The sequence below is a fragment of the Gavia stellata genome, chromosome 33 (assembly GCF_030936135.1).
Source record: "Gavia stellata isolate bGavSte3 chromosome 33, bGavSte3.hap2, whole genome shotgun sequence".
In the NCBI taxonomy this organism is placed as follows: domain Eukaryota; kingdom Metazoa; phylum Chordata; class Aves; order Gaviiformes; family Gaviidae; genus Gavia; species Gavia stellata.
The window spans coordinates 153,224-165,889 of record NC_082626.1 but is presented as its reverse complement, the minus strand read 5'-3'; the positions used below and the strand labels follow the sequence as shown (position 1 = coordinate 165,889).

General features: G+C 63.8%; 4 protein-coding genes across 4 annotated transcripts; all 4 read right to left on the bottom strand.

Moving 5' to 3' along the window:
- Window positions 1-608: 608 nt before the first annotated feature.
- DUSP23 (dual specificity phosphatase 23) lies at window positions 609-2,109 on the bottom strand. Its single transcript, XM_059832380.1, has 4 exons — window positions 2,087-2,109; window positions 1,350-1,622; window positions 929-1,110; window positions 609-759 (listed from the first exon to the last, which is right to left on the bottom strand). Exons 2-4 carry the CDS (start codon window positions 1,617-1,619, stop codon window positions 732-734), a joined length of 480 nt encoding a protein of 159 aa, XP_059688363.1. The 5' UTR covers window positions 1,620-1,622; window positions 2,087-2,109; the 3' UTR covers window positions 609-731.
- Window positions 2,110-2,774: 665 nt separating this feature from the next.
- Window positions 2,775-3,881, bottom strand: LOC104264869 (serum amyloid P-component). Its single transcript, XM_059832039.1, is given in 3 exon segments — window positions 2,775-3,154; window positions 3,157-3,331; window positions 3,750-3,881. Coding segments are annotated over 3 exon segments (687 nt in total).
- Window positions 3,878-4,820, bottom strand: LOC132319957 (serum amyloid P-component-like). Its single transcript, XM_059832037.1, has 2 exons — window positions 4,757-4,820; window positions 3,878-4,497 (listed from the first exon to the last, which is right to left on the bottom strand). The coding sequence occupies exons 1-2, from the start codon at window positions 4,818-4,820 to the stop codon at window positions 3,878-3,880; spliced, it is 684 nt and encodes a 227-aa protein (XP_059688020.1).
- Window positions 4,821-6,548: 1,728 nt separating this feature from the next.
- ACKR1 (atypical chemokine receptor 1 (Duffy blood group)) lies at window positions 6,549-7,970 on the bottom strand. The gene is made up of 2 exons (XM_059832036.1): window positions 7,950-7,970; window positions 6,549-7,478 (listed from the first exon to the last, which is right to left on the bottom strand). Exons 1-2 carry the CDS (start codon window positions 7,968-7,970, stop codon window positions 6,549-6,551), a joined length of 951 nt encoding a protein of 316 aa, XP_059688019.1.
- Window positions 7,971-12,666: the final 4,696 nt, after the last annotated feature.

Below are 12,666 nucleotides of genomic sequence, written 5' to 3'. Positions count from 1 at the left end.
CCACCACCCTGGTGCTTCATTCCCAAGGGAAGATGATGACATTTGGGGCTTTCAGAGCAACGTCTGGGGGCTGTGGAGCTGCCTGGTAGCGCCGATGGCCCTGCCAGCCTGGAGCGCGGACACGGCACTCGTGCCCAGTGAGCACCAGGCACCCCCAGCCATGTGCCGCTTGCCTAGGAATGGGGACGGTGACGCTTCTTGCACTTAGGATTTAAATGCCACCAAGGTTAGGAGCAGCTGAGAAGAGATTTTCAGGATTGGACTTTTGGACAGAGATGCCTAAATTCCATCTAAGCTTCACTTTAAGCATCAACGTCCTGGGCCAGCCCCTGTGTGCTGATGCGGCTGCCACCTTCCACAAAGCATTACCACTTTGGCGGGAGACCAGCTCTGTGGCCCGCCTGCCGGTGCCCAAAGCGGAGCCACGTGCGCTCCCCAAGGGCCAAGGCCAGGAAGAGACCCAAGAGCCAGGACCCCCGCTGCCCAGGGTGCAGCTGCTGACCAAGCCGGGCAGCACAGCAGGATGTCAGGGAGCCCCGCAGAGCCGCAAGCATGTATGCTGCCCACCAGTTCCCCACAGACAGCCCTGGAGAGAAGCCAGAGGAGAGTCCTTTAATGCGTGAGGGGACAGACGGCAGTGCCTTGGGACTGGGAAAGGCCCCCCACCATTTCAGAGTGACCGTCTCCATTGAACCCATCCAGCACACGCTTCCCTGCGGAGATGGTCATGCTCACGCCTCCTCGCTGTCCTCTCCAGCACTGTGGTCGGGCAGATCCCACTGGTGAGCTGGGCTTTGGGACCTGCAGCTCCCCTCCTGCTCGCTGCGCCTGGCATGCCACTGGCCGTGGCCCCGGCGTGGCATGGGGAGCCCCTCTGGGAAGGGGAGTGACATAGAGACAGGACTCCCCACCCTGGGGCTGCACCTACCACATGTGCTGGCAGAACTGGATTACAGCTTGCTCCTGCTCCCGCGTCTCGATGGAGCCAGGCCGCAGGCGTCGGATCTCACGGATGGCATCGCTGCCACTCATCTTCTGCGCCTTCGCCAGGTAGCAGGCCAGCATGGTGCCCGTCCGGCCGTGTCCCAGCATGCAGTGCACCGCCACAGCCTGGCGGGCAGCGTCGCACTGTCAGCCGGCACCAGCACGGAGGGATGCGGGTGTCTCTGCTGCAGCCCCCCCACGCTCCCCAGCATCGCCCCTTGGTGTTACAGGCATTGCCTCCCTTGGCATTTCCCCCTCAGTGTAACCTCTCCCTGGGTGCCACCTCCTCCCGCTGAGGTGTCACCCCCCTGTGGTGTCACCCCCCTCGGCGCTGCCTCCCCAGTGTGACATGCCCCCCGCCATACCTCCCCGCGGGCGTTGGCCTCCTCCACCACCTGCAAGAAGCTCTGGATCTGCCCGGGCGTCGGGGGGCTGAAGTCAGGCACGCGGAGGCGGTGGAGCCGGATGGCGGGGCAGCAGCCGTGGTGCAGGGGCGCCCGCTCTGACAGCGACACCAGGTGCCGCACGCCCTGGCCCAGCAAGAACCGGTAGTGCCCTGGCTCCCGCGGCATGGCCAGGCCTGCCAGCCGCCCTTCTGCCACCCACGAGAAGTTGGGGGGCTCAGACGCCCCCATTGCCTGCAGGGACCGGCACCATGGGCCTGTGCTGCCATGTTCCCTGGGGACAGGGCTGCCCTGGGGACCCTGGCCGGGCCAGACCCCTGGGACACCTTTGCCAGGCCCCCTGGGACCCCCAGTTCGGGCCCCCCCAGGCCCCCCAGGTCAGGCCCCTGCCAGGCCCTTGACACCCCCAGTTCAGGCCCCCCCCGGACCCCCAGTACCACCCCCCCCGGAGAACGTGGCCAGGCCCCCAAGACCCACGCCTCAGGCTCCCCGAGATCCCCGGGCCCGTCCCCCCTACCAGGCCCGTCCCCGCCGCCTGCCCCGCACCGGCAGGAGCTCCCCGTAGGCCGCACCGCCCTGGCCCGGCCCCCGCGGCCTGCCCCGAGCGGGGCCCCGCCCCGGCCCGGCTGCCTCGCCCGCCCCGGCCGATCCCCGCAGGCTGCACCCAGCGGGCCCGGGCCCCTCTCGCCCCGCCGTACCGGAGAGGCCGCGCGGCGGCGGAGCGGAGCGGGGCCCGGGGGCCGTGTGCAAAGAGCGGTGGCGCGGGCGGAGCAGGGACCGTCCGCCAGCGGCGGCGCCGCGCCAGCCGCCGGGACACGGGGCTGCGTCCCCGGGGCACCGGGACCGCACCCCCCGGGGCTCCGGCACTGCGCCCCCCCGGGGCTCCGGCACTGCACCCCCCCGGGGTTTCGGGACACGGGGCTGCCCCGGGGCTGCCCCTCCCGGCCCCGGCCCCGCTCGGGGCCCGGGGGCTGGCGGGGCTGTACGTCCCCCAGCGCTGGGCAAGGGAGTGCTGCCTCTCTGTGCCCCCCACTCGTCTCCAGCCCCGGTGTCCCCCACCCCGGAGCCCCTGGGCTGGCAGCAGCCCCTTCCCCCGGCTCGTCCCCCTTCCTCCTGTCCCGCCGACCCTCTCCCTAACGAGTTTTCTGAGCCCGAATTAACTGCCTGAGCCACGCTGCGCCTTGGTGAGCTTCAATTTGCCTGGTAAAGACCATTGCTGCTTCTCAAATCCATTTCTTCGTTTATGTAGTGCCAGGTGGCTTTGTGGGGGGTTACACAGCAGGGAAGGGGGGGACACAGCCGTGGCAATCACAGCTCACCCGGCACTTGCTGGCCACCACACGTGAGAGCACAGGAGCGCACCAGCCCTGCGCCGTGCGCTAGGCCTCAGGGCTTCAAGTACACCTTGCCCACCATCTTGTAGGGGAAGTTTCTCCAGCCGAAGGTGGGGGCTTCGCTGGGGCTGTTGTGCATGGCCACCGCCATCGCCGAGGTGGAGGTCCCCATGTCCCACATGTACACGGATGAGATTTCCCCCATGAAGGACTGCTGGGCGTCGAAGCTGCCCCGCAAAGGCGTCCTGCTCCTGCCCCAGCACAATGGCCGCCTCCGCCCCACCGTGTAGCCCCTCTGCAGCCCCTTGTGGGGCCAGGGTTTCCCATTGAACCAAAACCCCACGAGACTGGTGCTGGACTCCCAGCTGGCGCAGATGTGCTCACTCGCTGTGGTGCTCTTGGGGATGCACAAGGTGACAAATCTGCCCCCATGTAGAGCCGATACTTGCTGGGCTTGGGCTTGAAGAGGAGGATCGCGTTGCCCTGTGCCTTGGTGGCATAAGAGAAGAGGCTGTGGGGCCGGGTCAGGTCAGTGTAGGACTGCGGGCACACACCAGGAGCACGGCTATGCAATGGTGTCGTTTGCCCATGACCTTCATCCCCAAGTGCCTGGAGGCACCGAACCACAGGGCTGTTTGGCAATCTGGTGAGAGGCCCGCAGTTGGTTCGCCTGCCTGGGAGCCTGCAGACCCAGTGGGCTGGCAGGGAGCCCTGCAATGGTGGGTGTGCATGGGGACAGGCACTGGGGACAGGTCACATGTCCCCAAGGGCTTGTGCTGAGCCCCTGCCTGCTCATCCCTAATCACTTCTGCCGTTTCGTGTGTGGTTGGGCAGCGCTGGAGCTGGTGGATCCACGTCCTGCCCACACAGGAGCCGGCTATGGGGCAGTTCAGGGGGCTGTGGGGAAGGGAAAGGGTGCCCCAGGTGTCGGTGACGGGTTGGTGGTGGGTGCTGGTGCTCAGGGGGACCCTGCCAGCCCGAGTGGTGCCCCCAGCCCTCCCCAGCTCCATCCGAGCCCTGTCCTGACCGGAGCTCCTCGGCTGGGGCATGCAGACAGCACCTTCTTCTTGGCAGGTTGTAGAGGCGAAGGGGTGATGGGGACAGGGAAGGGAGAGCTGGGGCTGAGGCCACCCCAGCCCTGGACCTGGCCGGCTCTCATGGCCCCAGTGCACCCCGGAGCCGGGGTTTCACCACCACATCGCCTTTTACCTCGTAGCTCAGGCTCTTCCAGGTGAGGACAGCAGGCGGCAGGCGCAGGGACTGGTAAGCGGCTCGCATCTTGTCTGGGGACAGCCCCATGTCCCACAGGTAGACGTCAGCCAACTCGCCCGAGAAGGAGTTGTAGACGTCAAAGCCACCCCCAAAGGCGTCCTGCTCCTGCCCCAGCAGGATGGCCGCCTCTGCCCCCACCGTGTAGCCCCTCTGCAGCCCCTTGCGGGGCCAGGGCTTCCCGTTGAGCCAAAACTCAGCGATGCCGGTGGCCGACTCCCAGCTAACACAGACATGCTCCCAGTCCCCATGGCCCTCGGGGACACGGAAGGTGACAAATCTGCCCCCCACATACAGCCGGTACTCGCCAGGCTTGGGCTTGAAGAGGAGGATCTCATTGTCCTGCACCTTGGTGGCGTAGGAGAAGAGGCTGTGGGGCCGGGTCAGGTCAGTGTAGGACCGCAGGCACACGGTGAAGTTCTGCAGTGGCTGCTCGAGCTTGGCCCTCACCACCACATAGGCATCGCTGGGGTCCTTCCGGAAGACGAACACCTTTCGATACAGGTCTGGGGATGAGAGAGGGGACGCAGCGGGAGGTTGGGGTGTCCTGCAGCCCCCTCTGACTGCCTCTGAGCCTTCCTCCATCCCCCCTGGGTGACTCCGCATCTCTGACGTCCCCGCTGCTGACCCCAGCCTTGCTCCAGCATCCTCCAGCCCTGCTGAGAGGGCTCTGGCACGAAGCAGAGGGCCCCGAGAGCTGCTGCCATGTCTCCCCCGGACCTGCCCCACCCCATGCCAGCTCCTGTCCCCCGGTATTGCCCCTACCTTCCTGGGCCATGATCCCCAAGAGCCCGGCCAGGATGGCAAGCCAGAGCTGCAGCTGGCCCATGGTCCCAGGCGCTGCGGCTGGTGCCGGGAGAGGAGCTGCCTTGGTGCAGGGCTGCCGCCCACTGGGTTTATGGGCTGGAGGGTGGGAGGGGAGCCGCGTCCCCCCAGAGCCATCCCCGGCAGCCTGGCATGCCCAGGCGGAGCGATTTCACGCCGTCACGCGGCCGTGCCGCAAGACCTTAGGTCGCCTGCCTGCACGGGGCTCCCCTTGGAGCTGTGCCCCGGCCGCGTGGCTTCCATCTCTGTCCTCTTGTCCCACCCCCTCGGGCAAAGCCCCTGTAGGAGCGACCCGGTTTGATCCCGGCTCGTCCGGGAGGCACAGGGGAAGCTGCCCCTGGCCCCCTTGCCCCGACCCGCGGCTCTGGGGCACGTCCCCGGGGGCTGCTCGTCCCGTCCTGGCCCACGGGGTGAAGCCTGGAGTGGGCACCAGGTGGCAGAAGAAACCGCAGCAAAGCCGAGTGGCTGAGGGTCCGGCGTCCTCTGAGGGTGTCCGTGGTCTGGGCATCCTCTGAGGGCGTCCATGTGTCCCGCGAGCAGACGGGGCCGGTGCACAGCGCGCTGTGCCCGGGTACAGCCTGGTTGGGAAGGGGGGGATTTTGTCTGCTCTGCGCTCCGTAATGATGGTGCTGGGCTGGCTGCTGGTCGGGGTGTCTGGGCTGGGGATGCGGGGCTGTTGCACGGGTACACTGGGGGGGGACGAGTGGCAGGGCAACAGCGGGATGCTCTCAGCCACGGGCGGCCGCCTCCTTTTTGGGGACGATGTGGGCTCTTTCCCCACTGAGTCAGTCCCCTCCGTTTCCCAGGGATGAGCCCACAGGCCTGCAGGGCTTGGCTCAGCGGGGGAGCTCCTTATGTGCTGCCGTGCCATGCCCAGGACCCTGCGGGCGGGCAGGTCCCAGCCAAGGGCTCTGGCCCCTCCATTACCCCCCCCCCCGGCTCTCTGTCCACACCCGTTTTGCATCCCCTGTGCCTTGTGACAGCACGTGGCTGTCCCTCGTGGACCATGGCTCAGATGCCTCCAGCGCTGGATATAAATCACCCCACTTCCTGCTAACAGACTGCAGAGCTTCATTATGAACTTTTCCTGCTAATTTGGAGGCACAAGGAGCACACGCCTCCCGCTTCCTGTCCCTCGGCCTGCAGGAGCCTGGCTGGAGGTGATGGATGTCACTCCCCGTGCCCCCCCGCACCTCCCAGCCCCTGCCATTAACGGAACTTGGCAAGTGGCTCTGACAGACGTATATATTGTATATAATTCCCACTGGCTGATCTTGGACACAACGCTTATCTCGGCTTATCAGGAGGGAGTGAAAAATCCCCCGTCACTTCACATCGCCGCTGTCCTTTCTGCCTGCCGAAATCTCCCCGCGGAGCTGGGGGGGGTCACAGCTGAGCCTTGGGGGTCCCCATGGGCCTGCAGGAGCCTGGGGCTGACGCCCCCCTGCAGGGGCTTGGGGAGATGCTTGAGGCACCCCAGGACTATCTCCATTGAGCAAATCGGGGTGTCTGGCCCCAGACTGGGGCTGAGACCCCAAGGAATGGGACCGAGGGAGGAGAGGCACCAAGCCTGGCACATAATGGGCCCACGTTGCCCTCCCCTGGGTCCTGGGGGAGCATTGCCTGTGGGGCAGAAGCTGCGGGGCTGGTGGGGACACTGAGGAGAGCGGATGGTGCTGGAGGCCGGGGGGTCAGGGGCTGGTGTGAGGCCCTCGGCTGCAGCACCAGGAGCTCAGCTGCTGCTGCTGGTGCCTGCCCTGTGGTGACAGAGCCGGGCGGCGAGCAGTGCTGTGGGCCCCAAGCAGCAGTGCAGCACCCCCAGCCCCTCGCTCAGCCCCAGCACGTAGTCAAAGTTCTCGAAGGTGCTGCAGGTAGGCTGCAGCAGCTGGGTGTGCAGGAGGAAATCCACGGCCAGCCCCACGCCATAAGGCACCCAGAGCCCAAAGAAGAGCCAGCTCATGCTGATGCCTGGCTCCCAACCCGCCCTCAGCCGCGGCATGGCCAGCGTGGCTGCCAGCAGCACCGCCGGCAGCAGCAGGAAGAAGCAGAGGCAGAGGGCGAGGTGCAGCAGATATGCTGGGGAGAGGATGTCCACACTCCGGCGAATGCAGCTCGTCTCTGGGGCTGCCACTGTGCCGCTGGCGAGAGCTGCTGGTGTTGCCAGCAGCAGCGCCCCAGCCCATACGGCCACGGCCAGCCGCCAGCTCCGGCTGTCCCAGCGGCACCAGGCGGTGCTGCAGGAGCTGCTGCCCACCAGCAGCCCCTGCGCGAAGAGGCTCCAGTGCCACAGCAGGTGAGTGAGCTTGCACAGCCCTGTGCCCAGCCGCCAGCCCTGCCCGATGCCCACTGCCACCGACGGCAGCAGGGTGGCGAAGAGACCCATACCCACCGCCAGCTGGGCCACCAGTGCTCGGCTCTGGGGCCAACCCCAGGCATGGGGCCGCTTAGCCAGTGCCATGAGCAGTGCCCCAGTGCCCAGGGTGGCTGCGGCACAGGTGACAGCCAGGAAGGTGGGGGCCACACGCTGGAAGAAGGGACAGTACTGGTTGTGGCAGGGTGCGGCATCGTAGTCCAGGGAGGTCATGTTGCTGTCGTCGTAGGAGAGGTTGCCCATGATGTCCAGCAGGTCCAGGGAGTTTTTGCTCTCCAGGACACTGGGGCTCTGTGAATGAGACCGGTGGGCATCAGGCAGGGTGCCTGCATCCCACAGCATCACTCGAGACATCCCCTCCGATGGGCCGCTGCTCCCTGCCATAGAGCTACTGCCCCGCTGGTGCTGGGGGATTCATGTTCAGCCCTGTGCAGGTTGAGCAGGCCAATTTATCAGGGAGGGACAGGCTGTGGGGAGAGGGAGGCTGCCTGCAGCCGATAGCTTGGGGAGTGCGGGATTGTCCCAGGCTGGCCCCGCTGGGCATGAAACACAAATTTTCTTACCGCCTCAAAGGAGGGCTGCAGACTCCCAGTGGGTATGTGCAAACCCCACTGAGATGTCTGCAAACAAGTGTTTGCTGGCAGTACCCACTGCGAGTCATGGCCCTGCTCACCACTGTGCAACCACGTGGCCCCAGCCCTTGCATCCAGCAGGATGGGAAATCGCCGGGGAGAAGCAGCAGGGAAGGGGAGAAGCACTCACCACTGGGATGCAGTTGCCCATGATGCGTGTCCCAGGACGGCACCTACTTCTCTCTGTTTGGGGTCACCAATGGGTGCTGTCCCTGGCAGCCAACACTCAGCCGTGCATGCTCACTGCAGGGCGCTGTGCCCAGCGGTGCACGCTCAGGGGTGCACACTGTCCGATGGACGCCACACAGAGTGGTGCACGCTCTCCAAGAGCTGTGTTGCACGGCAGTGCCTGTTCAGCTTGCTCTCCCTCAGGCTCCACTCCTCCCACTTGAAAGGGAGGCGAAGGACTGTGGTAACGAGATAAGAGCTACCTCATTAATAGCAGCCCTCCTGGCCTGGCAATCCCCTTTGCCAGGGCCTGAAGGAAACAGGCGGGCCACTACTGCCAGTAAAACCAGTGAGCCGCCAGCGTAAGCCTGCAATTTCTCGAGCAGGAAACAATCACTTCTTGGCAGAACACCTTAAATTAATTAGGAATTGTGTTTACAGGCACCCCGGCTGTGTGGATGCTCCTGTTGCTGGCCCAGACTCAGGCGTGTGCAGAATTTCATCCTAGGGATGCCGGCTGCGTGCAAGCCCAGCTCCGGGGCGCAGGGTGGGTGTGGTGGGTGCAGGATGTGGGCAGCTGCCGAGGGGACCCCACAGTGGCGCAGCCCAGGCATGCCGTGCTTTCCAGCTCCTGTACAGCAAGGAAATCCGCATCTCTTCCTCGAGACGCCCTGCTGGGAGGCCGGATACTGCGGAGTCACCCTGTGGCACTGGGGCTGAGTCATCACAGAATCACTACAGTTGGAAATGACCTGTAAGATCATCAAGTCCAACCATCAACCAACACCACTATGTCCATTAAACCATGTCCCACAGTGCCTCGTCCACACGTTCCACACGTCATGGACTCCCTGGGCTGCAGTGGGCAGCAAGCCCAGCTTGGCAGGGGACCAGCAGGGGCCGGTGGCACTTGGTGGCCCTCATGCCTAGTGGGAGCACCCCCGGAGGGTGGTGGGGCTGGGTGGGGCTCAGGGGGTTGGAACTGAGGGTTACTGTCGTTTGGAGGGGGCTGGTAATTTGGGAGGAGCTGACGGTCGGGGCTGGGTGTCTGCAGTGGGGGTCTGGGGGACTAGGTACAGGGATTTGGGGGTGAAAGGGCTGGGGGGCTGCAGACAGGCGGCTGATGGAGACTGCGATCTGGGGGGCTGAGGGGGGGTGGGGGGTCAAGGGCTTGAGGGGGGCTGAGCTATGCCTCCACAGGCTGTGCGATGGGCTCAAGCCACATTCCTTCCATGCTGTCCCTGAGGGTGAGCCATGTCCCCCCACCAAGCTGAGCTCTGCCCCCTCCTCTGGCCTTGGTGCCCCGGCTCCCCCTTGCCCCGAAGGGGGCATGGCCATGACACCTCCCAGCCCCAGCAGCGTCCGGCGCGTGCAGACAGAAGCACAGACGCGCAGACAGGTAACGTGTAATCCAGATATATTTATAGGATTATTTTCCGAGATTAGGACAGGATATTAGAAAGGTTATAAAGTCACATCGACGTTCGCTGTCTCCCTTTTATGTACATACAAGAACACAGCACAACACCACAGACCGTCCTCTGCCCTGCCCCACTGCCGTCCCACGGCGTCTCCAGAGCTCCCTACAAATATGGCTTTCGTGTCTATTGAGAGTTCAGTGCTGGCTGCAAAGTGGTCGCAGCCTTGCTGGGACTGGTGAGCGGGAGTGAACAGGCCTGGCTGCAAACGAGGGCCACAGGGTCCTCAATCCTCCTTGCTCCCCCCGTGCCGGCCCTGGCCACATCCCGGTTCAGATGCCCGGGGCCCAGTACAGGTGACTGTGGTGGCACAGGGTGGACATGGGGCTGGAGGTCCCCTGCCCACGTGGCCAACAAGGACCCCCTGCTCCCAAAGGGGAGCCACCGAGGCCCAGGGAGGTGGCTGACACCCCGGGCTCTCCCAGCCACGTGGTGACAGTGCCCAGCTTTGCTGGGCACCAGCAGGGAGGGACAGAAGCCCCGTGTCCCATCTCCCCTGTGACAGCATGTCCCTCATGTCACCACCTCAGCAGCACCACCTGCCCCCTCACTTCTTCCCTCCGCAGTGTGGCACATCCACCATCAGCTGCATCAGTGACACCATGTACTCCGCTGCCTCCCCGTGCCGCTGATGGTGTGTGGTGTCACCCCCATGCTAGCATCAAGGTGTAGCTTTTCACCCCTTCACATGACCCACATCACCTCTTCTACTTATGACATAGTGTACCCAACCCTCCTTGACAGCCCTGACCTGGTGTACCACAGCGCTGTGCACACGTAAAACAGGACATGCCCCAGACCCAACACAGGGTGTACCCCATCACACCCACCTCACATCAGCCTAACACACCCATGGTGTGGTGCAGCTCACAACTGACACCCATTGTGCCCCCACTCATGGCTGCGTAACTGTTCCTCTGCATACCTGTGACAGGGTGCATTCACCACCCCAAAAGACTCAACACACAGCGTAACCCACCATGCCCCTGCGCTCCCAAAACGGCGTTTCCCACCACACCTCACACCCATGACATGATCTATTCAAGGCCTCAAACTCGCAAAGTGGTTTCCCCATCACGCTCACAACATGGTGTGTCCCATCACACCTTCTACTGGTGGCACGGTGTGTGCATCATCACTGCACCCTCCCACGCCGTGACGTGCCCCATTGCAGCCTCATGATGGTGTCCCCATCACCCCTCGCGCTCATCCCACAACATCTTCCTCTTCACATGCATGACCTCGTTTATGTGTCACCCCTCACACGTGACACGGGGTCTCCATCACCCTCACGCCCATGGCAGTGGGCCTACTGCTCCCTTGCATCTACCAAAACCCTTTTGTCTCTTGCTTGCAGACGCAGCCTCACGATCATGCTCCCACCACTCCCAGGACCTGCGACGCCTGGGGCCGTAGCTCAGCCTCTCGGCGTGGCTGCAGCAGGACAACAGGCCCACCTGGGGTGAGACCTGGCCTATCCTTTGCTGACGTCTGCTGCAAGCAGCAGGTCCCGCCCCGATGCCCTGCCCGTGCCCAGTCCTCTCCATGCTGCAGCCTGCCGTATCCCATCCCGTGGGGCATCTCAAGAAGGCCAAATCCTGACTTCTCTCACCAGGACAAAGCGGCGACCACCGGTGCCAGCCACTGAAGCAGCTCTGGAGCAGCGGTGCCAGGGAAAAACTGGCCACGGCTGTGCCCACGCTGCCTCGAAGGGGCACAAACCTCCCTGTCTGACCTCAGCTCTCCCCTCCTTTTCCCTAGGGACCACTTAACCCCCTTCCCTCCCAGAGCCCCGGGTTGGGGCTTTCTTTGTAACCATCTACAGCACGTAGACTTACAATGAGATGAAGTTGTACTTGAAAACATGTCCTTGCATTTTTATTTGAAGGAATTATGTCTGTTCAATAGTGAATGTTAAAGATCTTCAGTGAAGCGTCAGGTTGCACATTCATACAATGCTCAGTGTGCAGTGGAGTAGTTAACAGGATCGACATCTGCAGTGTTATCTCCGGAAGCAACGGTTGCATCCCTCAGAACGAGCTCGGAGCTACTGTTGGGACTCCAGGCCAACGTCCTCCTCCAACATGGGAAGGGAGGAACAACATCGAGAAAACCACAGGTTTTCTTCGCCATGTACCATGAAGGCTTCGTGCACTGCTCTCTCGAGGTGCTAACACCCTACTGCCTGTGAGCTCCTGACACACCATTGCGCCACCGTGAACCCAGTCACACCTGTGCACGTGCCACAAATGCATCGCTCATTCACACCCTGTGCCTGCCACTGAGCCGTGCCTCTTCCTCCTCGTCTGCTTGGCCCCAGCCCCCTTCCAGCCCCACTCCTCTGCGATGGCTTCTCCGCAGGCATTCTCATGCCACATGCTTGCAGGGTCTGGATGGGAGCGACACCTGGTACGCCGCGGTGGAGGACACAAGCTCTTCCTCTACCTCCAAGGTGAGGTTACCCACACCACCGAGGGCTTTTGCTCCTTCCCGAAGGACTCTCCTCCTCCAGACAACCCGAAATCGAAGGGTGAAGGGTGGCTCCTGCAACCCCCTTGTGTCCAGACCAAGAGATGCTGGGATCCTGGGAAGCTGGAAAATCTCATCCCAAGGGTGAGGGATGGGACCTGGCTCCCCAGGGGGTGTGGGGTGTCCTGCAGATGCTGGAGTGCGTAGCCCCTTGCAGCCCCATCCTGCGGGTGTGTGGTTGGGATGGGCCAAGCGGACCCTGGGGACATGCTGGAGACGTTGGGAAAGCTTCTTGTTTTTGTCTTGGAAGAGATAGTGAAAGAGGTAGGAGGGTAGGGCAAGCCCCCCCAAGCCTCCTCAGAGACCCCCGAACTACCATGACACTAAACCCGGGCATTTCGGCTGCTATTGGCTGCAGCTCTGGGAATCGAGGGGGAAACGGCCTTTTCCAAGCTCACCCCTTCCCTGGGAAGGGCCCTGGGAGGGAAGGGGGACAGACAGCTCCAAGAAGCAGACCCTGGTGGAGCCCCTCCCTGCACATCTCCTTGGCCAGAGGAATGCCAGGCCTTGTGCTGCTCTGGGCTGCTTGCTCTGGGGAGCAGGTCGCCTCCAGCTCAGCTCAGCTCCCGTGGTGCCACCAGCTGTGTCAGCTCTGGTTGAAGCCGCCCTCAGGGTCTGAACTACCTTTCCAGAGGCTCTGGGGGCCCCAGAGCCAGCCCAGCAAAGAGGGAA

Coding starts and splice junctions, on each gene's coding strand:
- DUSP23 (XM_059832380.1), bottom strand. CDS start 1,619: ATGGGGGCGTCTGAGCCCCCCAACTTCTCGTGGGTGGCAGAAGGGCGG. Junction 1,111..1,349: donor AGGCCAACGCCCGCGGGGAG/GTATGGCGGGGG, acceptor GCTGCCCGCCAG/GCTGTGGCGGTGCACTGCAT. Junction 760..928: donor CAGTTCTGCCAGCACATGTG/GTAGGTGCAGCC, acceptor GCCCGACCACAG/TGCTGGAGAGGACAGCGAGG.
- LOC132319957 (XM_059832037.1), bottom strand. CDS start 4,820: ATGGGCCAGCTGCAGCTCTGGCTTGCCATCCTGGCCGGGCTCTTGGGG. Junction 4,498..4,756: donor GGGGATCATGGCCCAGGAAG/GTAGGGGCAATA, acceptor TCTCATCCCCAG/ACCTGTATCGAAAGGTGTTC.
- ACKR1 (XM_059832036.1), bottom strand. CDS start 7,970: ATGGGCAACTGCATCCCAGTG. Junction 7,479..7,949: donor TGGGCAACTGCATCCCAGTG/GTGAGTGCTTCT, acceptor TCTCATTCACAG/AGCCCCAGTGTCCTGGAGAG.